Source organism: Aulonocara stuartgranti (assembly GCF_965226115.1).
Source record: "Aulonocara stuartgranti genome assembly, chromosome: 15".
NCBI lineage: Eukaryota > Metazoa > Chordata > Actinopteri > Cichliformes > Cichlidae > Aulonocara > Aulonocara stuartgranti.
Window position 1 is genome coordinate 3,602,226 of NC_138951.1, and position 22,517 is coordinate 3,624,742.

A 22,517-nucleotide genomic window follows, 5' to 3' on the forward strand; every position below is an offset into this window, starting at 1 on the left:
TTTCCAACGCTAGGTGGGAGTGTTGTTCATTCTTCTGCACCTCATTTCCCACCTGCAGCTCGAGCGTCAGTGTTTTTTCATTATTATTATTTTATCTTTATACAACAAAGAAGCAACAAGCATTAAAAGTGAATATGGAAACACAACTTTTTATTCACTTAAAATATTGGTATGAACTAACAGGACAGCAGTACTCCCCTACACATACATTCTAGCCTTATGCTTATTTTTTTTGCATTAATTCCTTTATATATATATTTATATTTAAAAAAAAAAAAAGTATCCAAACTAACAAAGACGACCTCATCAATTCACATGAAAAAGACCCCTTCTCCTCCTCTTCTGAAAACATACCCAAAATTCTTCCTGGTGGCTAACATGAAGTCCCTTCTCTCTCTCTCTCTCTCTCTCTCTCTCTCTCTCTCTCACACACACACACACACACACACACACACACACACAGTGACCATTAACCAAAGACTGTGATGCCAAAACAGCACAGCTCTGCCACACATTAACACAGGCCAGTGTGAATGTTTACATGAGCTCTGAAATGTAGCGTCAAGGCAGAGGTGCTGCTCTGAACCAGTAACACCACCACCTTACATTAGAATCTGAAAACCTAACGGCATATATACCTCCACCGTATAAAGAGCTGGATACAGATGTGTGTGATGTCTGTTTGAATGGCTTAACACCCAAAGTCTTGCTTATACACCAGTGAGTTCTTTTTAAGGCCCCTTTAAAATGATTAGGTTGCACACATTGATCTGCCACGGTTAAGGTAATATGACCAGCTACGCTATATCAGCGCATCTACTTTGACCCGTGATGAGTACAGGTAGTGTGATGATCTGATGAATAGGGTGTCACAGCAGAAATAACCACATCTGATACCCACTGCATTCCCACTTTGACTGTATTTCAGTGAAGAAAAAAAAATAGATGGAAAAAATATACAGTATCCTTACCCATCACCTTATTGCATGGGGATTAAATGGCTATGTAGCACACCAGTAGTTCCTAATTTAATATGGCCGTGTAACCGATATCTCACAGTCCCATGTAGTTCTGGAGGACTGTTTATTTTTCAGCTGGCTCATGTAAACACATTAAAGGGGATCTATTAAACTTCTTATTTTCTGATATATTTATATATTGTTATAATGGTGCCGATTCAATTAATGACATCAGGATATGTTATGGTGGCCCATCTGAGCCAGAAGCTCAGGGTTCATCTAAACACTTTGTTTCCAAACGTTTTTTTCATTTCTTGGCTCTGTATGATGTCAGCGAAAGCCGACACCTCCTTATACGGTCATTTGAGCACAGAAGCTCCGCCCACAGATTGTTTGTTTGCGGGAGCCACACAATAAAAGGAAAGCTGGCATAACAGCAGAGGGAGAGCTTGTTTAAGACACTGGATCAACTAGAACTACACCAAGGTCCAGTAGAGGGTAAAAAGGATAATTCTGAACTGTGAATTAGGCAGAACTATTGTAATGGAGTCCATTACAACAGAATACATGGACATGGACGTCGGAGTAAAAGGTCCCCTTTAAAAATAAAGTCATACCTCAAATTTGAAAATCCTGGGTCAAAGCAAGCCCATCTCTGCTTTCATCACATGATAAAAAAAATCTTTAAATCTTTGTGTTTCTGAAGAGTTTTTAGAGTGGTTTTTTTTTTATTAAAGCCATGAATTATTACAATAAAGTTTCTCCACAACATAAATATTATCATAGGCAAATATAACCTTGAAACCTCAAGAATAAAATTCATTTTCATGTCATTTGTGGAGGATAGTGTCAGTGTTTTTAGGCAATTTTTGAATGAAACTCTTCACAAACACAGCATAAACAAAGCAATTATGAACCACCAGAACATCTGAAATAGGTGTGGCAGAGGATAAAAAACCCATCTTCACATATGCGGCCACTGGTATATCGTCCTTTATGGCAGGGACACAAACAGAAAACAGCCAACGCGTCATATGTAAAACAGCTCAACACACTCACCATGGAGACAATAAAATCTCTTTAGAAAATAAAACACATTCAAAAGCCATGTTCTACAACTTCAGTGCCCAAAGACAGAATTTGGCATTGACAAATCCATAACAACAACAAAAAGACATTGACAATAAAGATGAACAGATGAGATATACGTTTAGTAATATGTGACGAGACCTATGAAAAGAACCAGGTGTATATTGATGCTACCATCCAGTTCCGTCCAGTCAGTCCTGCAACACGAGTGGAAACTCATGGATTCTGGCATTCACTCACTCCGTGCTGTGGGGAAAAAACCCCAAACAAAACAGAAAAACCCCACAAAAAAAACAAAACCCATCTTTATAAACTCTCACCTGTGTGTACAAAGAGTGACATAATATGTTTGTCCCCTGTCAAAATGTTAATGTTTCGGTCTTTTCATTATTTTCCTCACGAGCCTGTCAGGTCTAGTCCGCTCCCCGAAGTCCAGTTTCTCTGAACCCAGTGACGAGCGGGACCGGGAGATCCGAAACGATAACAAACACTAAAAAAATAAAGGCCCCAAAGAGGAGAAACCAAGGATTCAATATGCCAGAGTAGCAAAGGCACACAATCAGAAAGATGAAGGTAAGACTTGTCTCTTTCTCCGGTTTGCTTTCAGTTCAAATTCAGTCCGATCCCAGTTTGATCCGTCTCCTTCCTGTTTGCAGCAGGCGTGAGAAAGTGCTAGAACATGCGAGACAGATTTGCGTGTGTCTATGTGTGTGCGTACAAGTTTGGAGTCACCGTGGAAACATATCGACACTTTAAAACTTTATATGTTTAAAGATTTTAAAATACACATGGTTACTCCCTAAGACTGCATTGATAACCGGTCTCTGGTAAGTGCATCTCAAAGCTAGTCACCCGAAGCTCCACCCCTCTGTACCTTAGGTATAAACTGACAATAGGTTGGTTATAGGATAATATATCGACATGAGTAATGGTATGCTTACAACAACAGTAAATTTCTTTTCAGCTGCTATAAATACATTTCTTTGAGAGGTTTTCACAACGATCAAACTGTATGCCACTGTTTGCACGCTGAAATGACACGCTCAGTTGTGTTATTAAAAAAACAAACAAACGAAAAAACATACACACATTCCTTCAATTACCCGCATAGTCACAACTAAGTTCGTACACAAACAGGCACATGTACTTTGCAGGGCAGAAGCCAAGCACGCATACACCTACATGCACGCACGCACCCATACAAAAGACATAAAGGCACAAGGTATTGCTAATGTTGAGGACGCTTTGAAACATGAACTAGAGAGACATAAATGACCCTTTTCACCCATGCATCCTTTTTCTCCTCCTCGCCACAGTAAAAACAGCATCAGGAAAAGGAAAAAAAAGTTGCTTCCTCTTTCTAATAACATGCAAAGAGAAAAGAAAGGAAAAGAAAAAACACCCACACACATCAATAGTAAACAAAACCTACAGATCTACAGTACCTCCGAAAAGGTACACCATTTGGTATTTTAGCGCAGACAGATAGGTCAGCCAACGTGTAAGACTTCCAAAACAGAGAGCAGTGATCACGTACAAATCTTAGAAAAAGCAGAGAGCAGGTTGTATAAAAAAAGACTGGGAACAATGAGGAAGGGAGGGAGAGAGGGGGAAGCGGGAAAAGGACGTTGTTAGGCCAGCGGTCCCGTCGTCCATTACCGCGTTCAGCTCCGTGGGCATCTTCCATCTGTCCGGCGGAGACGCTTGAAAAGTCCTCAAAAATAGTAAAAGTTAGATAAGATACATCTGGCCTCCTCGTGATTTTTTTTTCAAGTACTAAAAGTCTCCAACTACCAACAACTTTACCCAATCTGACACCAAACTGTGTACAAGGTCAGAAGGAGACAGAGTGGTTCACAAGAGAGGAGTCACAACACCGTCGACATGAGGCTCTGTGATTCGTGCTCCTGCGGGATCCAACATGGATCAATAATGTAGGAGGAGCTGGAACACGCGAACATGCCATCGGATGTCGTACAGATGTGCTTACTGGGCAAGAGAGGAAGGTGGAAGGGGAGGGGCAGCGACAAGGAGTGGGCTGGTAACTCTTTGCTCTCCTCAGCTTCAAATAGCAGCAGCTGAACCAGCGACTCCATGGATGTACGCACACATACGCACACAAATGCATACACCGCTAAGCGTGACTTCCTCCACTCCGCCCTCCCAGTCCTCCAACGCACGAGCGAACATGTCCCAGCCTGCGTGGCTCCTCCGTTACCAGCCAATCAGGTTGGCTTTGGCTTTCTCTGTCAGTTTGCGGACACGCCCTTTTGAGGAGGTGCCAAAGGTTATTGATGAGTCCTCAAACAGCAGCTGCCTTTGCTCCTCCTCGGAGTCCTCCTCCATGTACCAGGCTGACCGTCGACCTTGGTTACGTGTGCGCATGGACCCTCCTGCCTCGTCGCCTGCCTCCTCCTCCTCCTTAGGAGGTTCTTTCCGGCTGGGTCGTTGGGTCTGGAGCGGAGGCGTGCCCTCTTCGTTGGCCCTTCTGCTGCTCCTCCTCAGTGGCGAGGGCTCCGGTGACTCAGGAGGAGGAGCAGGTTCCTCGATTCTCACCACTCGGGGCCGGCCACGCCGTCTCGGCGTCGACGCCATGCCAGAGTCCGACAACACTTCCTGTGCAGAAGACATGCCGCCTTCGTCGCCTGTAGACGGGTCGACCTCGTCGTCAGGGGTGAAGCTCCTGCGGCTGCCGCTCTGTCTTGTGTCCTCCGCCTCCTGCTTGCTCTTCCTGCCTCTCTTCTTGCCAGGTGGGCGACCTCGCGGTCTTGAAGGGCTGGCCGGGGTTGAGACCTCTGGTGGACTCACTGGCGGCTCTGTTCTCGACTTCCTCCCCCTTCTTCCCACACCTAGGGTCACATGACTACCGTGGCCATTCAGGTGGACTGTGCTATGAGATGAAGTGCTGCCAGGAGAGCCTGAGATGGAAAAGAACAGAAACGTAAATGTTTACGTCCTGATCGTAAACCTTTGCTTTACACGGTCACATGATTGTGACGTGATCTCTTACCTGGTGTGTGTCGAACAGGTGTCCTGAGTTTCCGTCGAGTGCTTCCGCTGCTACTCTCTGTGGGTTGGGAAGGTGTCACCTTCTCAGGAGCTGGTGATGACGAAGCTGGCACAGAGTTATGAGCCCGCAACGAGCGAGTCGACTCTGTTAATGAGAAGGAGATAGAAGAAGGAAATAAACAGCCAGGCTAGGCAGCAGGCGAGGAGATGTAGTGTGCTTTCTTGTCCAGCATCAGATAAGAAAATCAACATCACTTTGGTTAGCATAGCTTAGCATAAAGGCTGAAAAACAGGCAGCGTATAGTTAGCCTAGCTTTGTCCAAAGGTAACAAAAGGTGACTGTCAGCGACTCACAAACTTGTGTTGTGTGTGTATAAAAACCAAAATGTAACAGCAACATGCTGTGGCCGACTACTCCTTTGCCTGCTGCAGTGACTTCCTGGAGCGTTATCGTATTTATTGAACACGTCTGTGATGATACCTGTTGTGCTCGGCGTGCTGTTCGTGACGTTATGTGATGAGGATGAGGAGGGTAGTGAGTGTGTAGTATGGCGCGCAGCGCTACGCGTGCGTCCTGGAGCTGGCATTTCTGCTTTGCCGTTGACCATCTGAGGCGGCTGCTGCTTGACGGGGATGCTCTGCCTCAGAGAGGAGGGTCGTGAAGGGACAGGCGAAGGCTCCTTCTTTGCGTTCACTCTGGACGATACGCGTCTCTTCCTCTCTGGGCTAGAAATGAAATCAAAAAGTAACCGAGTGTGACATCAGGTTAAAAAATATATATATTTAAAGCTGCAGAGAAAGTTAAATTTCATCTACCTGGACGCGGTGCTGCTTGCAGGAGATTCGCTTCTCCTCCTCCTCCTCTTCATTACGTGCCGTGTCTGTCTGTCTGTAGTGTGTCGTGTCTGTCTGTCGGTGCCTTGTTTGGTCAGTTTATCAGTCAGGCCGTGGATGGCTTTGTAGTCAGCCAGGATGGGGCTGATATGCTCCTCAAACAGGGCAGAAAGCCTTAGGCTCATACTATAAATCTGAAGAAGTTAAAAAAAATAATAATTTGAGGATTTAATTTTATGGACCCATAAAATCTATATTATAGGCATAATGAGCTGTAAATGTGTGTGTTTGTGACCCTCACCCGAGACTTCTTACTGGGCGTGTAAGCTTTGGAATTACTAAAAATGAGCCTGACATCCTTGCAGAGCTCGATGGGAGACTGGTACTTTCCTTCCGTCAGCGTGTTGAGAACAGTGCCAAAGTCCATCGGTGATTCGACTATTTGCAGGTAGTCCTTGAAGAAGCAGAGGGACAGTTGGGATTTTTCATCTTTCATTGAATTGTTTTCAAAAGATGACAGAAAGGAGAGAGAGAGAGAAATGGGAAAGAAGTGAGAGAATAGAGAGGTTTGAAGTTTTTACTGTCAATGAGCTGAAAAGGAAAAAAAACCAGAAGTGAAAGAACTGCACCCTTCTTCTTTTGAAGAGAACTCAAGGCCACTGAAGCTGTGAGTCTGTTCACATCATGAATGAAGAGGCCTTTGCCTCAAACAGCACTCATCATAATTGAACTGGAGCCACTTGTGCCCCCTGAAAACACAAATCAATGTGATTGTGATGGAAATTTACAAGGAGCTAAAAATTCAGATCAGCTCCAGAGAGTTGAGTTTGATTCTGAGCTCGCAGGTATGCACTGCACATAACACAAAAAGCGAGAGGTTTGTTGCATAGTTACCGGGTACTCTTGTAGGTCTACGGGTTCTCTGAAGGGCTCAGAGTCTTCACATTGAAAGATGAGATCCAGCAGCTCTTTGCAGCGTCCCTTCCACGCGTGAGGGTCGTACGAATGAGGTCGAGCTCGCAGCTGGCGCTGCATGGGTCGACGGGCCTGTGGGAATTAGTAAAAAAACAGTAAACGGCCATTTCTGATACCGAACCTGCATCGACACTGACACTGTATCCGCTCGTGTGAATCTGTTACATATGTTACCTTGTGGTTCCGTGTGGATGTTCCAGGAGTATTAGTATCTTCGTCCTCTTCCTCGTCATCCTAAATAGGATAAAAGAAAAATAATCTAACATGTTTCTCTGTCAGCTTAATTAATTATATTTTTTAGCTCAATAATTCAAAAAAGAAGGAAAAAAAGCGAGATTAGTGTCTATTTTCAAAGCTTTACGCTTAACGTGCCCGGATCATCGTGTGAATGAATGCAGTGTAAGCATGCATACGGACAGTCACACACACCTCGTCTTCAGAGTCAGAGAAGGTCGCCTTCTTCATAGTTTTATAGAGGGGCATGATGTCTGTCAGACTTTGGTCCCTGTGGAAGAAATGAGGAGGAATCAGGAGTTATTCCTCTGTGATAGGACAGGGTCAATGATCTAAAAATTATTCATGTCAAATTATTAAACCCAAAAAGTCGACTGTTGCAGCTGTTGGGAAAGCTACATGTGGGGAATGAAACATTCATTGATGAGTAAGGAGGACATTTCAGATGATTATTTTCACATCACGTAACTGTGATTTAGTAACGCTCGACATTAAATGTGCTCACTTAATGAACTGCAGCATGAGGTCAGAGACAAACTTGGCGGTGGTGACGATGAATGACCCCGGCTCGTTGAACGTCTGGGCATTGTGTTCTATGTAGCGAACCTCCCACATCAGAGAGGAGAGCCGCCTGAAAGGAAAACGCAGCTGTTACGGTCGGTCTCTTTCACACGCGCTCTGTATGTGATAACCCGAGAGGACGCACCTGTAGAAGCGGTTCACCAGCCTTTGGCGTATAGTGCTGAGGTCAGTGACGTAGGCCACTACTGTGCAGTACGTGGGGTACGCCTGCAGGTCCACTGGGAAGGCAAACGGTGCTGCAACATCTGTGTTTGTTGAAGCAAGTAAGTGATAAGAGAAATACACGAGTTATATTAGTGGTGCACATGAGCCAATGGGATCCACATTTGGTATTATGAGGAATTAAATCAGTTTAAACATAACAGAAAAACACGAACTGATTTATTTTCTATGGCAGGATGGTGTGCATGTGTTTCTTTAATCCATTTGCTGAAATTGATTTTGATTCCTTTCCAACAAAAGAAGCCCTGCAACAGCAATGCAAACACTTTTATCCTGTTTTTCTTTCTGCAGCTATTCTGAACATCCCTGTCTTAATTTAGATGTTTCCAATGGAGAAAAATATTTGATAAAAATCTTGTTCTGCAAAAAACAGTCTGCTCTTCATTATGATTACTTATTTCTCTTCATTTCCTTTCACCTATCGGACCATCATGGAGGATGTTTCTGTCCCTCAAATGCACTTTGAAGATGGCTGGCTCCAGACCCACATATCATACCCGGAACCTTTTATCATTTATTACATATAAATACCACGTGATAGCTCCATTTAACACTGTTAGGGAACAAAATCTCTCTCTTTTGGCATCTTTGCTTCCTGCACCCTTTCATCTCATCCTCATATCTCTGTTTAACTTTGTCACTGAATGGAGCTTTAGCATAACTGGAAAACATTCCTGATAGTGAACCATGGGCTAGATTTAGGACAAAACCCTTCCTTTACCTTAAAAATAGGAAACTTTAAGGATTTGCTAAATAGGCAGAGTGTCAGTTTTGTGACTGAAAGGTGTGGACTTGGTTCTTTTTGCTTCTAACTTTATTGTTCATATATTTGAAGAATTGTTTTCACTCAGAACACAAAATCAGAGTTGGAATTTTAATTTTTTATGTGTCTATGATAGTTTGCAGTAGGAGTGCTGATTTACTTGGAATGCCTGGGGAAGAGGTTATCAGCACAAACACATAATAGGTTTGGGTGTGACGGCTCAAAGCTCCGAGGGCAGTGCCAAAGCTCTTCACTGAATCCTAACACTGAATGCTGATACTGGTATTTTTGATGAAACAGAGCAGAACTTAGGATAACTTAGTGTGGAGCATTGTAGCTAGGAGCAAAGGCAAAATACAACAGACAAACCTTGGACATATCACAGTCAGCACAGTTAGTTTTTACAGTGACTAGAGTGATGTGCAGTGTTTCAGGTTTTTAGTAGGGGTGCAACGATACTCGTATCGATATTGAACCGTTCGATACAGTGCTTTCGGTTCGGTACGCATATGTATCGAACAATACAACATTTGTAATTTATTTTATCAACTTTCCTTCTGACGATGCTGTCTGTGTTGAGCGCTCAGTGAATCTGCGTTCGACTACTCCGCCTAGGCTGCACTGTCGAGCGCAGATCCACTGAGCGTTCAACACAGACAGCATCATCAGAAGGAAGAGCACAGGGCAAGCTAGCGAGACAGAAGTTAAACTCTCCTTGCAACATGGCAAATTGAACCTCCCCCACCCTCATTCAGATCTGGCGTTTGGAATTATTTTGGTTTTCATGTGACGTATGACCCTGAAGGTAAGCGCGTCATGGACTAAAGTAAAACAGTATGTTGGATGTGCCACGCAATGCTCAATTACATGGGTGGGAACTAGTGTGTTAGCGCAGTTAGCTCGTTAAGGTGTTGGCCGTCTAGCCCCACGCAGGGGTAGCTCGTTAACGGAGATTTGCCGTGTTGTGGCGTTAACGTCATTTCAACGAGATTAACGCTGACAGCACTAGTGGGAACACAACGAATATGACTGCACATTTATGCCGACATCATCCTGGTGCAAAGACAAGTGGAAGCAGACAAAAACAACAAGCATGCATGCTACAAACTTTACCCGAGTCATTTAGACAGCCGTTAGCACATGATTCTCCTTATGGGGACCTGATATGTTTAATATTGTGGCGAGCTCAGACAAGGAGGAGACGGAGGTGTCATTTGGTCTTGCTTCCCGTGAGCTAGCCAGGGAGCACAGCCGTTTATTGACATCTGCAGAAGAACACTGCCGCTAGCTAACTGCTCAGCGCGGCAACCGCACAGCAACAACAACACACAGAGCGCCCTCTGACCCCGGAAGGACACACCGTCGCAGCGAGAAGGCGTCACCCGTCACTATGGCAACATAAACAAAACATAACTGTACAAACAGAACCCCGAACAGCCCTGACCCGCTACATAGCCCCCACCTAAGGGGTCAGTCGTCCCCGACGACCCCATTACCCCACACAAAGTCATGCAAATGTCCAGGTGCCTTCTTTTGGCGCGCCGGCCGATCACGACCAGCGGGGGAAAAGTTACTCGGGTCAGAACATGGGGTGCCACCATCATCCCACTTCTGACACCAATGTGGCGAGCTCAGACAAGGAGGAGACGGAGGTGTCGTTTGGTCTTGCTTCCCGTGAGCTAGCCAGGGAGCACAGCCGTTTATTGACATCTGCAGAAGAACACTGCCGCTAGCTAACTGCTCAGCGCGGCAACCGCACAGCAACAACAACAACAACACCACACAGGGCGCCCTCTGACCCCGGAAGGACACACCGTCGCAGCGAGAGGGCGTCACCCGTCACTATGGCAACATAAACAAAACATAACTGTACAAACAGAACCCCGAACAGCCCTGACCCGCTACATAGCCCCCACCTAAGGGGTCAGTCGTCCCCGACGACCCCATTACCCCACACAAAGTCATGCAAATGTCCAGGTGCCTTCTTTTGGCGCACCGGCCGGTCACGGTCACTCGGGTCAGAACATGGGGTGCCACCATCATCCCACTTCTGACACCAATGTGGCGAGCTCAGACAAGGAGGAGACGGAGGTATCGTTTGGTCTTGCTTCCCGTGAGCTAGCCAGGGAGCACAGCCGTTTATTGACATCTGCAGAAGAACACTGCCGCTAGCTAACTGCTCAGCGCGGCAACCGCACAGCAACAACAACAACAACACACAGGGCGCCCTCTGACCCGGAAGGACACACCGTCGCAGCGAGAGGGCGTCACCCGTCACTATGGCAACATAAACAAAACATAACTGTACAAACAGAACCCCGAACAGCCCTGACCCGCTACAATATGCTGCTGAGAATATAGCCCAGAAGAAGCGTATAGTATAGCTTTTATTTTGGAAAGAGCCATTTCTCTGTAATAAACTCTCTTTTCGTAAGATGAGTGATTCCTCAATCAGATACAGGTGTTACCGCGCCAGATCCGCGGCCCCGAACCGTAGTAAGGAAACCTCTGGCAGTTACTTGAAGGTTCCGTAACTGACTCGTAGCCGGAAACAGCTTACTATACAGGTCAACTCCGCTAGCAAAAAGATCGAAGGAGGCGTAGGAAACTGCTTCACCGAACTTTATTTCTTCTCTAAGGCACGAACACCGCGTACAGTGGGCTGAAACAGTTTACTCACAGCGAGCATCGCCGACACAACTCTGGCTGTCGAGGGAGTTATTATATTCCTTTTATTTATTTTCTTTTCGTCTCTTCTGTAGCTAACCGTTACTTTTTCCCCTTCTCCGCTCTCTCTCTTCACACACACACCAGGCAGTCCCGCTACACACATCCCGAATACATTTCCCATCAGGCTTCATCCTTAAAGGGCCATGCCTGTAACACAGGGCTTGCAAAATCGCTAGCCCGACGCCCCGGGGCTCGCGAGCTATTGTCGGGCTATTGTAGGAAGGAAAAATATATGTCAATGCTTTTGCATTCTATCAGAAATGTAGCTGGGTAATTAGGTCATTGGCATCGGTGAGCCACTGTCAATATGTGACATATTGAAATCGCGTTTGAATTTGCGCTTGTTTTTTGCTTTCACTTTGCAATCGCGCAAACTGTGTATAGAGAGCGACAGCACTGATTGGTGAGTGATGATAATTTGCGCACCAATTCCTCTGACATCGTCTTATTAATCGTTAGCTTACTACGCAAACATGACGAGTGAAATCTCCCGCAGCAAGCTTAAACATATGAGAGGTTGATCGCGCAGAGAATCGCTGACCGTTATGGGTGTGTGTGTGTGTGTGTGTGTGTGTGTGTGTGTGTGTGTAAAAGCAGCAGGATATATATTTTAGTTCTGCTGAGCCAAATAAGACAGGTCAGGGTGAAGAAGTTATGACAAATCAGACTATAAGGCAAAAAGAAAGTGCAGCTTTATGGTTTCATGGACAAAAGAATTTCTGTGGCTGCAATACGACAAGCTAAATAACCAGGGCTGCACATAAGTGGTCCGCAGGTGGGCATTCGCTGTGAAAAAAAAAAAACGCGCACAAGATATGAAGTTGCAACGCGTGTTTGCATGCATAAGATTTTCTGGAGGAGGACAGACATTTGTTTAAAACTCTTAAAGATGTCGAAGAAGCTCCTTTAAGCAATTACTTTGGTGTTCCTCCACCTCCAAAGAAATGTCAGAAGGAGTCCAAACCACAAAAGAAGCATGTATTCTCGGAAAAGTGGTTGCAGGAGGTGAGCTGGCTTCAGACAAATGATGAACGCACAGAGATGTGGTGCGGAATGTGCCGTGAAAATCCCACTCTAGTGGACAAAAACAGCCTTTTATATGGACGCAAACGCGCGTTGCAACTTCTTATCTGGTGCGCGTCTTTTATTTTGACAGCGAATGCGCACATGCGACCACTTATGTGCACCCGTGTAAATAACATAATGTTCTGCCGGGTGTGTTGTTGGTTTTCTCTCGATTTCTGAGTCGACAAGCGTCTTTGTTACTGGGACCAGTCATTTTAAGAAAGGCCCCCATTAGAACCCATGAGAAATGCAAGAAATGCATTATTGCTCAGTCTGCAATATCTTTCCCAGAACAAACACCAATTGCAAATAACATACTAAAAATAAACCTGAAAAATCTGTTTAGAACAGCTACTATGTTGCAAAGAGTGAACTACCACTGGCAAAATTTAGCAGTCTTTGCAAACTTCAAAAAGCAAATGGCCTCGATCTTGGTTCCACTTGTCTCTTACCCATGACTTCAGTGGAAATTTCAAATTCAGGATCTGACACAGACTGATTCATGTCCTACACAGTTCTTACAAGTTCATAGAAATTTCTGTTCAATTAGAACCAAGTATTTGAGTTGATGATTGTAATTTTTATACAATGTTCTAATTTGTTTTTCAACAATTTTTTGATTAATGTTTTGTTTCCTTTACAATATTATACTTTAATGTATAATATTGTAAAGGAAACAAAACAGGAAACAAAACATCAATCAAAAAATTGCTCTTTTTTTATTCGGGCTACTTACATTTATTTTGGGCTACCAAAAACTGAAGAGTCCCTGCCCGAAGGGCTACCAGGGATTTTGAAATTTTGCGAGCCCTGAGATATATTTATTTTTTTAATTACTTTTGTTTCAGCAACATTAAATTTAAAAACTGTACTTTTGAGTTAAAATATATATTTATAATTTTAATAAATGACAAATTAAAAAGGCATGAACATTTTTTTGTATCGAAAAAATATCGAACCGTGACACCAAAGTATCGAACCGAACCGTGAATTTTGTGTATCGTTGCACCCCTAGTTTTTAGGTACATTTCTACACAGAGATCGGTTCATAAGGAAAACTGCAGAGAGCACGAGAGCACCTGCATCTTTGCTCATTTTACTCAGCGCGCACATGGAGCTCTGCAACACGATACGTTATTTTTATGCATTTTACTTTTTTTATCGCTCTACAATAGGATCAGTTATAGAAAACTTTGAAATGTCTAGTAGTACAACGATGTTTAGTGTTAGTATGTGTGTAGTAGTGAGTAGTAATGTGTGTATTCTTACAGCAAAAAAGAGCAACGTGACCATTTATAGATGTGGTGCAGCTGCAGCAAGTTCATTAACATGATTGGAACCTGATCCCTGCTGATCCCCATGTTAATGATTTGACTGCACAGGTTTATATGGTGGAAACATTCTTTATAAAGCAGCCCTGCTCTGGATGAATCCTGAACACAACCCAAGCTCTTTGATTTACTCTGAGAACGACTCCCTCGACTTCCAAGACCCCTCGGAGCCCGCTCGTTTCTAACACAGTCCATTGCCCTCATATCAAAACCAGTTGACATGCAAATTTGCGCTGCTTTTGGTAGATTGCATTGGTCATTATTTAAAAGTACCAAGTCTTACATACGTACATACGTATATTGAATGTGACACGTGACACAAACACAAATGGAGAATGTAACATTGCATTTCAATAAATGTAATATGAATGAAAATCAAAAGAATTGGGACAGACTTAGATTTTTTTTAAACATATAGATGTTAATAATCGTTGTTTGTGAAACGATGTTCGTGCAAAGTTTCGTTTAAATTTGCACACCGATTAACTCTTTAAAGCCGGTCGGAGCGGGCTTACCATCAGGGCTTTATGAGCCTATACTGGTGTTTTTAAAAGTTATCTTTGACTTTATGACTTTCTGTGTCGTTTCTGGGATGCTTAGGACTCATATTGCACTGCTGGAAATAGTTTATTTTGATGCACATGCTGTTTTTTTTGCAAATTTGCATTGTAAGATTTATTTTCGTTTTTTCCTGCAGTATATAAAAATTGGTGTATTTCAAAAATAAAACTATGAAGACACTTAAAATAAATTTCCTGTGGTGGTAAACTATTTTGTGCAACTTTTTTGTATTTACAGTTTTGAGGGATAAGCTTCTTAAATTTCTCTAACTAGAAATATATATTAAAAAAACAAAAACAATTTTAAATTTTTTTGTAGTTTATTGCACGTTTTTGCAATTTATGTAATTACTATGCACTTAATGCAGACATATTATTAAAATTTGGGCTATAATGGTTGTATTGATGTATATCAACTTGAAATGCTCCCAAAAATGGCTCCACAGCATGTAAAAATATAATATAAGCTCTGGCGCACTTGGTTCTATGGTCGGTCTTAAAGGGTTAAGGAAGACATGAATACAGACTTATATAGATATGTTATAATCAATATAGCTGGCTGACTGTGTGTTCATAAATTAGCCATATAACCTGCCACTCCCACATACTTGCAGCTTCAGCATCACACCAATTTGCCCTGCTAAGTAAATCTGAGGCCAAGCGTGCTGTGCAGTGAGAGCTTGTGTGTGAATCTGTGTCTAATCCCCAAACTGTCACTAGAGGGAGCCATCACACCATCTTTCTTCCACTAGCAGGCCTTCAGTCTGTTCCTAATGTGTCATTACATCACTTAACGGGAATTCATGAAAGCACCTTAACATTTAGTTCACTGTGTTAGCAGCTTACTCCTTCGACCATATGATCCTGGCCCCTGGCTGGTTCATCTGACTCATGGGCTAAGAGTGGTGACTCACACTGGGAAGAGTCATCCAGCTGCTACCTTACAAGAAATGCGCCCTCACGGCGGAACTTCATATCACCGCTTACGTGGCTAATGTTAACGGGCGCTTCGTGACATCATACCGAGCGTGCAGAGCTGGTCGATGGCTTTGATGATGCGTTCGCACTCCTCGGCGCGTGTGCGGCAGCCCCATTCACCGTCCAGGGGAACGTACAGCAGCTCCTTCTGCTCCTCCTCGATGAGCGGAACACTCTGGCCCAGCTCATCCGGAAACGTGGCTGCAAAGACATAAGGACAAAACTGTCACAACTGTAAGCTGTTAAAACTGAAGGAATGAGTTCTTTGTTGTTTTTCAGATGAGCACCGCATTTCAGATTCCTACCATCATCGGGGATGGGTTCCATATCCCAAGGACTCATCTTCTCTGTGTCTCCATTATCCCAGCTGGATGGGAAACAGGGTTGGATTATAATCATCATCATCATCATCATCATCATCACATTGTAATCTTAGTATTTTGTTAGTTCTTTTGTATTTTACAAAGTCATCATGTAGTATTGAGCATACCGCTTCATTCTTTAACAAGGTTTCAAATAATGAAGCGCTCAGTAAACATACAATATATGTATCAGTGGTTCAAACTGTAAAGTCACAGCAATGCAAAAGGTATTTTTTCCAAGCCACGAGGTGTTTCGTGCAATAGTGAGGGAGATGCAGCATAATCACAAGCAGCTATCTGTCCGAGTTTGTCCAAGCAAGTAAATTCCTGTTAAGTGTTAATGGGAATATTTTAATGACAAATATTCTGTTGGTGTTTCAGGATGTAAGAACCTGAAATCGTTAAATAATAGTATTCACTATTATCTTTTTGTACCAGGAGACCAACTGGACAGTAGACAAAGTGGGAACTGATTGGAGGGTTTCACACTTTTGCAACAGCCAACATCAAAGAAAACAAAGAAGACCAAAAAAAAAAAATCCTGGTTGAAATTTCTCTGACTCATAGCGTGCCATTTTTGGGGGAAGTTTCATGGTGTCACTAAGAGGTGGCACTAGCTCTATCAAGTATGCCTCGTCTACGTTATCGTATGCCATTGTTGTACATGACTGTAGTGGAGTCTAGTAGAAACTGTCTGGTGGTGATTACATCATCTATACTTTGGCTTTCTAACCTACTGTTTCAGCGTCTCAGAGATATTTCTGGCATTCAGAGGAAAAACACGTCAAGTATGTAGTGACTGTCATCATCACCTTTGAATCTGATGACAGTCAATGTGACACTTTGCTCCTCTTTACTTCCTTTTCCTCACCATCACCAGCGAGTTCTTCTGAATGTGATTCATGTTGGTCTTGTTTGCGTCATCCCTTTGATCTAATTTCTTTGTTTCTGTATGCATCTCTGCCTGTGCACATTTTTGTTCTTATATAGACCGTCTTGCAGTCTTGCCGATGCAAGACGGTCCTACCTAATGCGAATGCAACGGATTTGCTGTCATGCCAAAAAGAAGTGCAACCCTGCTGAGAATAGAGCAAATCCAAGCTGTGGTCATACCAGACATTGTAGCACTGGAACAAGCTGTCAGGATACTGGGACTGGTAGGGCTCCTGGCTCTCAATGGTTCCAAACCACCAGGCATCATCGATCACTGACCGAAACCTGTCACCTATGGAGACATCACATTACTACAGAGAACTCTGCAAAAAAGAAAATGAATGTCATATACGATATCATTTATATTTGAGTGAAGTCGCACTGCAAAGGTAAAACTGACCTATGCGCCACTGCCTTTTTCTGGCGTTGTCAAACTGCTGCCGCAACACCAAGAAGTCGATTACATCAGGCATGTCGTGGTACCTGCAAGTAGTCAAGAGATTTGTAGTAGCGGTTCACTTCTGTATGCATAAAGTATATGCTATCTGCTGTCAGGAAATATTACTGCAGTCAGTGTTTTTATCAATAACCTCTTGTCTTGTGTAAAGATATGAAACCTTGCTGAAATGTGAGTTTTATAACTGCCATGTTGCAAAGTTGAAGAGAGACCATATAACATGATATAAGACAAGAGTCCCGTAGTGTTTTAGAAAGAGTAATGACGTCGGCTCATCTTAAAAGCTGATAAATGTTTGGCATGTATTGCAGTCTGTTTAAACTCTTTTACAACAGCAGTTATTCCACAGATGATTTTAGCCAGAGCCAAAGAAAAACTATCAGTATTTATAAAACAGCACACACATTTTTGTTTCTCAACTCAGAAATGAACTTTTCTACTTCTTAAAAGTATCAACCAAATTAGTACTGCCGAGTACTGATTTGCATGCAATCAGCTGGTGCCAAATTCGGGTATTAGAACACATCTGGACGAAAGGAAGATGAAGAGCGAGTGAGACCATGTGCCGTTAATTCAGTTATGTGTCAACAATCACACAGGCCAATGGCAGCAGCGGTGTGCAAAAAGCAGCCTTGGGTGGGGCTACGCTTTTCAAAACGCAAAGCAGGCGACACAAAGCTGGCCGTGACAACACATCTAATCTGGGGAAGCACCTTGTCAGACTCAAGAATACATCTAAAAGCTGTGGAGTGTTTGACATCTTGAAAGCCAAATACACCAGAGGTCTGTTGCCAACATATGAGCCACTGAACCCACGGATGATGGTCGGGACCCTACATCTTCTTCAGATAATTAGGTAGCTGGATAAAAATGTTTTATGTATTATTTTACAAAAAGCTGTACTGGAAAAAGGTATAACTGGGAAACAGTCCCAAATTCCCCAAACACCGGCTCTGGTACCAGCATTGTTTCAAACGTGAAAGGTACCAAACCCTATTGTTAGGGTAACTAAGTAAGATAACAGAGTTGCATTCTGACTTGTAGTCAGAGGCCAGATATGAGTCAGGAAAAACCCTGTACTCTTATGTGGAGGCAGAGAGAGACACTTACTTCATAGAGAAAGATCCCCCGGTTAATTTTCCAGTGTCTGGGTCCAGAAACGCCAACTTCAGGCAGCACAGCGTGGGCAAACCCACCTCATACTTGATGCCAACTATCTTCATCAACTCCTGCTCCTAAATGCCACAAAAAAGACATAACGAGCATGTTTGAGTTCTCAAGACAAAAAAATTAAGCAAACCATCCTGAAAGTCTCGATTAATGATTCCTCTTTCAGTTATTTCTTGTTCTTTCCTACAGGAAAGCCCCAAGTCAAGGGTTTGGTGTTTTTTTTTGTTTGTGTGTAGGGTGCAGGTTTGTTTCCAGCTGAGAAAAAGTGAAACTTAAAGATAGAAGTCTGGCTGTACAAAATACTAAGAGAAAATAAAAAGACGTCGTAGAAGAAAACGCTGCATTTCATACACTACAAGCAGCACATTCACAAGGAAGCACACTGTGCCCGCAATGCATTATGTTCTGCTGTCTGCACAGGAATTGCTATTTCAGCTTCCTCACGCAGAAGGACAGAAAAAAAATGAAATGTATACCAAATATAAAATGCAATCCTATAAACTGTTGCTCTCAAGTGTTAAAGTGTCTGAAGTTGGTGGCTTTTTTTCATTCTTCCGTAGACAGCTCCATATGCAGTTTCATAACCTTTTTTTTATGCTCGGTAGACATTTGTCTTTCGGTAGAGAGACGTTTTTAGGAAAGAAAAAATAAGATTAAACTAGGAGTGTGAAACCAGACGTGTGGCGGAGATAAAGAAGCCACACCGGTGAAAGGTTTGCAGCAAAAATCCTGTCGAATTTTGCATTGCAACAAAACAGCAGTTAATGATTACACTAACATGTGCGTGAATCCCTGGGTCCTGCTATGTATTCCTAGGAGGACTTTTTTTTTTTTTTATTTGCCTTATTTTGTTTTAATCGTGTCCCGTCTGGCAGCTTTTGCGATCACAAATAGGAGCTGAGCGACTGTCGTGCCAAACACATTTTGCTTTTCCAAGATCAGCTCTATAAAGTCTCTATAGGATCTTCTTGTTCAGGGTTTAACTGTTTATTTCTTCATTTCTATTCATGTTATTCCAGTTATTACATTCAATGGGGTATACAGTATGACACGGGTAACAAATCAACACTCTTCTAGTGGTGTGTGTGTGAGAGTGTGAGAGAGAAAGAGAGAGAGTGTCAAGTGTGAGTGTGTTTGTGTGTTTTTGTCACCAAATGTACTTGAAAATGAGGGTGGAAAGCTGCAATGATGGCCCTCAAGAGCTCAGGCAGACAGAGATGGATCCGGGAAAACTGGGTAATCCCCATCCCTGCAGGACAAGAAGGGAGGGCCTAGATGGGGCGCCCAAAGCCAAGGGGCGCGAGTCCCAGATGACCAGAGGCAGCAGGCAGCCGACTCCACTAGAGGCCAGTCATACTAGCGTGAGCCGAGATCAGGGCTCCATGCGCCAAAGAACCACCCGGCAGATCGCGGACCACCAAGGAAGTGGGTCAACGACCACGCCAGAACATCCAGCCACGCGCACCAACAAATATCCACATCCCAGTGGGAGGGGGTAGCAGGGTGAACCCCTCCATACACGACCATGTCCCACACGGACCAAAGCTCAGCAAGCCCACAGCGTCTTTTTTAAAAATTTCTCATGGGCTCGCCTTTTTACCTTTGGATGTCTACATTCTTAAAAGAGAAATGTCACTGAAAATATGACACCTTCAAAATGTCAGTGAAGCCAGGATATAACTGCGGTTCACTGCATATTTAGGAGAGAGGCAGCGCTTTTCAGAGAAACGCTGCTTTGGTTCGGATTTTACTGTCAAACTGTTTCTTACCCGGAGCTCCATCTTGTGCCACGGCTGCTTCTTAGGATTGATGCTGTAAATCTTTTTCTGTTTGGCCATCTCCACGTAAGCTTCATGGCCCTGTCTGAAGTAGTACACCTGCACACACACACATATGCAAAAGAATTAACGGCTTTAACTGCACTTGTAAATTCCTTTGGTGCGCGTTTGCAATGTAATTACAACGACATGGCATAACTGCTCGAGATGTGCCCTTTTGTTTTCATGGGTGTAATGACCGTTAATGCCACATGAGGTCTCCGACTTGTGATGCAGACTTTAGTCCTTGTTGCCATGTAAAACATGACCCTGTGTTTTGGTGTGAGCAGACATGTGGTGAAGATGCGGTCGGCGTGTACCTCGTCGCCCATCTGGGGTATGTAAGGACATCTCCGGGGGACCGTGTCTGTGATCCAGGCAGAGGGAAGCCATTCCTCCAGAGTTAGCCCTTGCTCCTGAAACTGCGTCCTCTGCAAGACGCACAGCAGAATAAATATGACACGTACACTGCTTATAATCCGGCGTGAAGCAAAAGACCTGACTGAATTAAGTTAGTTCATTCGTCAGCTTCAAATAACTTCGGAGAAGGAAAATGCAGTTCATTACTGATAACAAACCTTCCTCTTCTCCTTTGGCTTCTTCTTCTTTGGTAATGCGCCATCTTTATCTGCTTTGTCTTTCTTCCTTTCCTTCTTCCCCTCCCTCTTCTTCTCCCCGTCCTCCTCTGAGCCGCTGCTTTTCTTCTTCACTTTAACGCTCTTCTTGGGCGGTTCAAGGTTGATCCCGGCATCGGCTGTCCAGTCCGAATAATCGCTGGAGTAATCGCTGCAAATACATCACGGGGCCGAGATTAAACACACAGATGTGCGGCGTCTGCTCGTGCCGCGTTCTGATTTGCATTTAGTGTGCGAACGCATCGTCGGGAGATGAGTGACGTGATAAATTGGAGATGCGCTCGGTGTTTCTTACCTCGAACTACTATGCTCATCTGGCCAGGGCTCCTTCTCCTCTTCATCCTTCTCCTCCTCTGAGGAGTGCCCGTTTATTTGCCGTACCTCCACCTCTCCCTGAAAACACATACAAAATTAAATTAGGACACAAAAGCAAATGGACAAAAAAAAGACAAAGAAAGACAAAAATCATTATAATAAAATGTAAAATCCTCAGAACATCAAAACTTAAAACTATTCACTAAATTCGTAACAATGCAGTATGAATATGTACCTCTGAGGTGCTATCATCCTCATCTGCAGCCTCAGCACTCTGCCGACTTGTCTCCTCCATAGCAGCGCGGGTTTGATAGCCATGGTTACCTTGGCTCCTCCTCGCTTCGTCTACCACACACTCTGATGTCGGATGAACCTGGAAAAGCAAAGAACGGAGCTGAGTGTAACCAAAGTCCTGCGTTTGAGACATTTCTGGTTAAGAAATTAAAAAATTAAAAGAAAAAATCATAATAAAACAGCCATAATCTAGTCGAACAGCTATGCTCATGAACTCACCCTGCTCTCCTTGGGGAGAGAGTGGAGAGTACGTCTTCTCCTTTCTGACTGATAAATATTGATCTCTTCCTCTCCTTTAGCTTCACGCCAGTTCACTTGTCTCCTGCATACACACAGATCACGAGGTTCGTCATATTTAGGAGATCCTGTGCCCCAGAGAATGTGAGAACGTGTTTGTGTACATATCTGTTTCAGGAGTTACCTGACAGAGGCTTCTTCGAGCTCAGGGACCAGCACCCTGCGGCTCCAGGCTACCAGATCTCCCTCTGTGGCCATTTGGCTGCGAGGGGCGTTGCTGTGCATCTGGCGGACCCCCTCGATCTGCCCGCTGCGCCGTAGACCCACGTTGGGCGGGGAGTGCACCTCAGTGGGAGATCCCACAGATCCTGAGGGGTGGGGGAGGAGAGATAGGGTTTCACTTAAACTGTTGGGGAACTGTTGCACAGCACTAAATAAATGATGAGCCCACTAGCAAAATCTCAGAATTATTTCCAGTAGACCTTCTGTTAAGGTGTGACATATGGGACACTTCAGTGCATCACAGTAGAAAACTTTGATATAAAATGAGAAAGTAATGAGAAATAAATTGGAAAAATCTGTAACTAGAAATTATTTGAATTATCAATAATAATAATTAAATCTGAGATTCTGAATTTTAAAAAATAAATGAAACTCATTGATTACATAAAACCCACAGAATTATCTGCAGTTTTCTTCCAAAACCAGAAGTTTAAAGCTCAAGTTCATGTTTTTCTTATTTAAATTATTTTTTAAAAAAAGAACAATTTTCCATTTATTTTATCTCCCGTGATTAATCGACTAATCACCAAGGACTCAAACACAATTGGTTTGCATAGGTAAGAAATAGGAGTTTAAAAAATACTTTTTTAAAACGTGACTTCAAATAGTAGAGAGTCGATTATTAAGTATTTTAGGAGCCCATCAGCTAATCTGCTGACTCTGGGGACATAACACAGGGGCTCA

At 43.5% G+C, this 22,517-nt stretch overlaps 1 protein-coding gene across 1 annotated transcript in view; it reads right to left on the reverse strand.

Annotated features, from left to right (window-relative positions):
• Positions 1 to 129: 129 nt before the first annotated feature.
• Positions 130 to 22,517, reverse strand: part of phip (PHIP subunit of CUL4-Ring ligase complex) — a 42,582-nt gene continuing 20,194 nt past the window's right edge. Inside the window, 22 exon segments of the mRNA XM_082504686.1 lie at positions 130 to 4,966; positions 5,059 to 5,202; positions 5,539 to 5,783; positions 5,874 to 6,085; positions 6,193 to 6,345; positions 6,786 to 6,938; positions 7,041 to 7,100; positions 7,296 to 7,371; positions 7,606 to 7,731; positions 7,807 to 7,927; positions 15,377 to 15,532; positions 15,637 to 15,698; positions 16,807 to 16,918; positions 17,027 to 17,109; positions 18,194 to 18,318; positions 20,023 to 20,130; positions 20,391 to 20,501; positions 20,649 to 20,856; positions 21,001 to 21,098; positions 21,256 to 21,393; positions 21,534 to 21,636; positions 21,736 to 21,919. Coding sequence (XP_082360812.1) covers positions 4,263 to 4,966; positions 5,059 to 5,202; positions 5,539 to 5,783; positions 5,874 to 6,085; positions 6,193 to 6,345; positions 6,786 to 6,938; positions 7,041 to 7,100; positions 7,296 to 7,371; positions 7,606 to 7,731; positions 7,807 to 7,927; positions 15,377 to 15,532; positions 15,637 to 15,698; positions 16,807 to 16,918; positions 17,027 to 17,109; positions 18,194 to 18,318; positions 20,023 to 20,130; positions 20,391 to 20,501; positions 20,649 to 20,856; positions 21,001 to 21,098; positions 21,256 to 21,393; positions 21,534 to 21,636; positions 21,736 to 21,919 — 3,482 coding nt within the window. The 3' untranslated portion in view covers positions 130 to 4,262.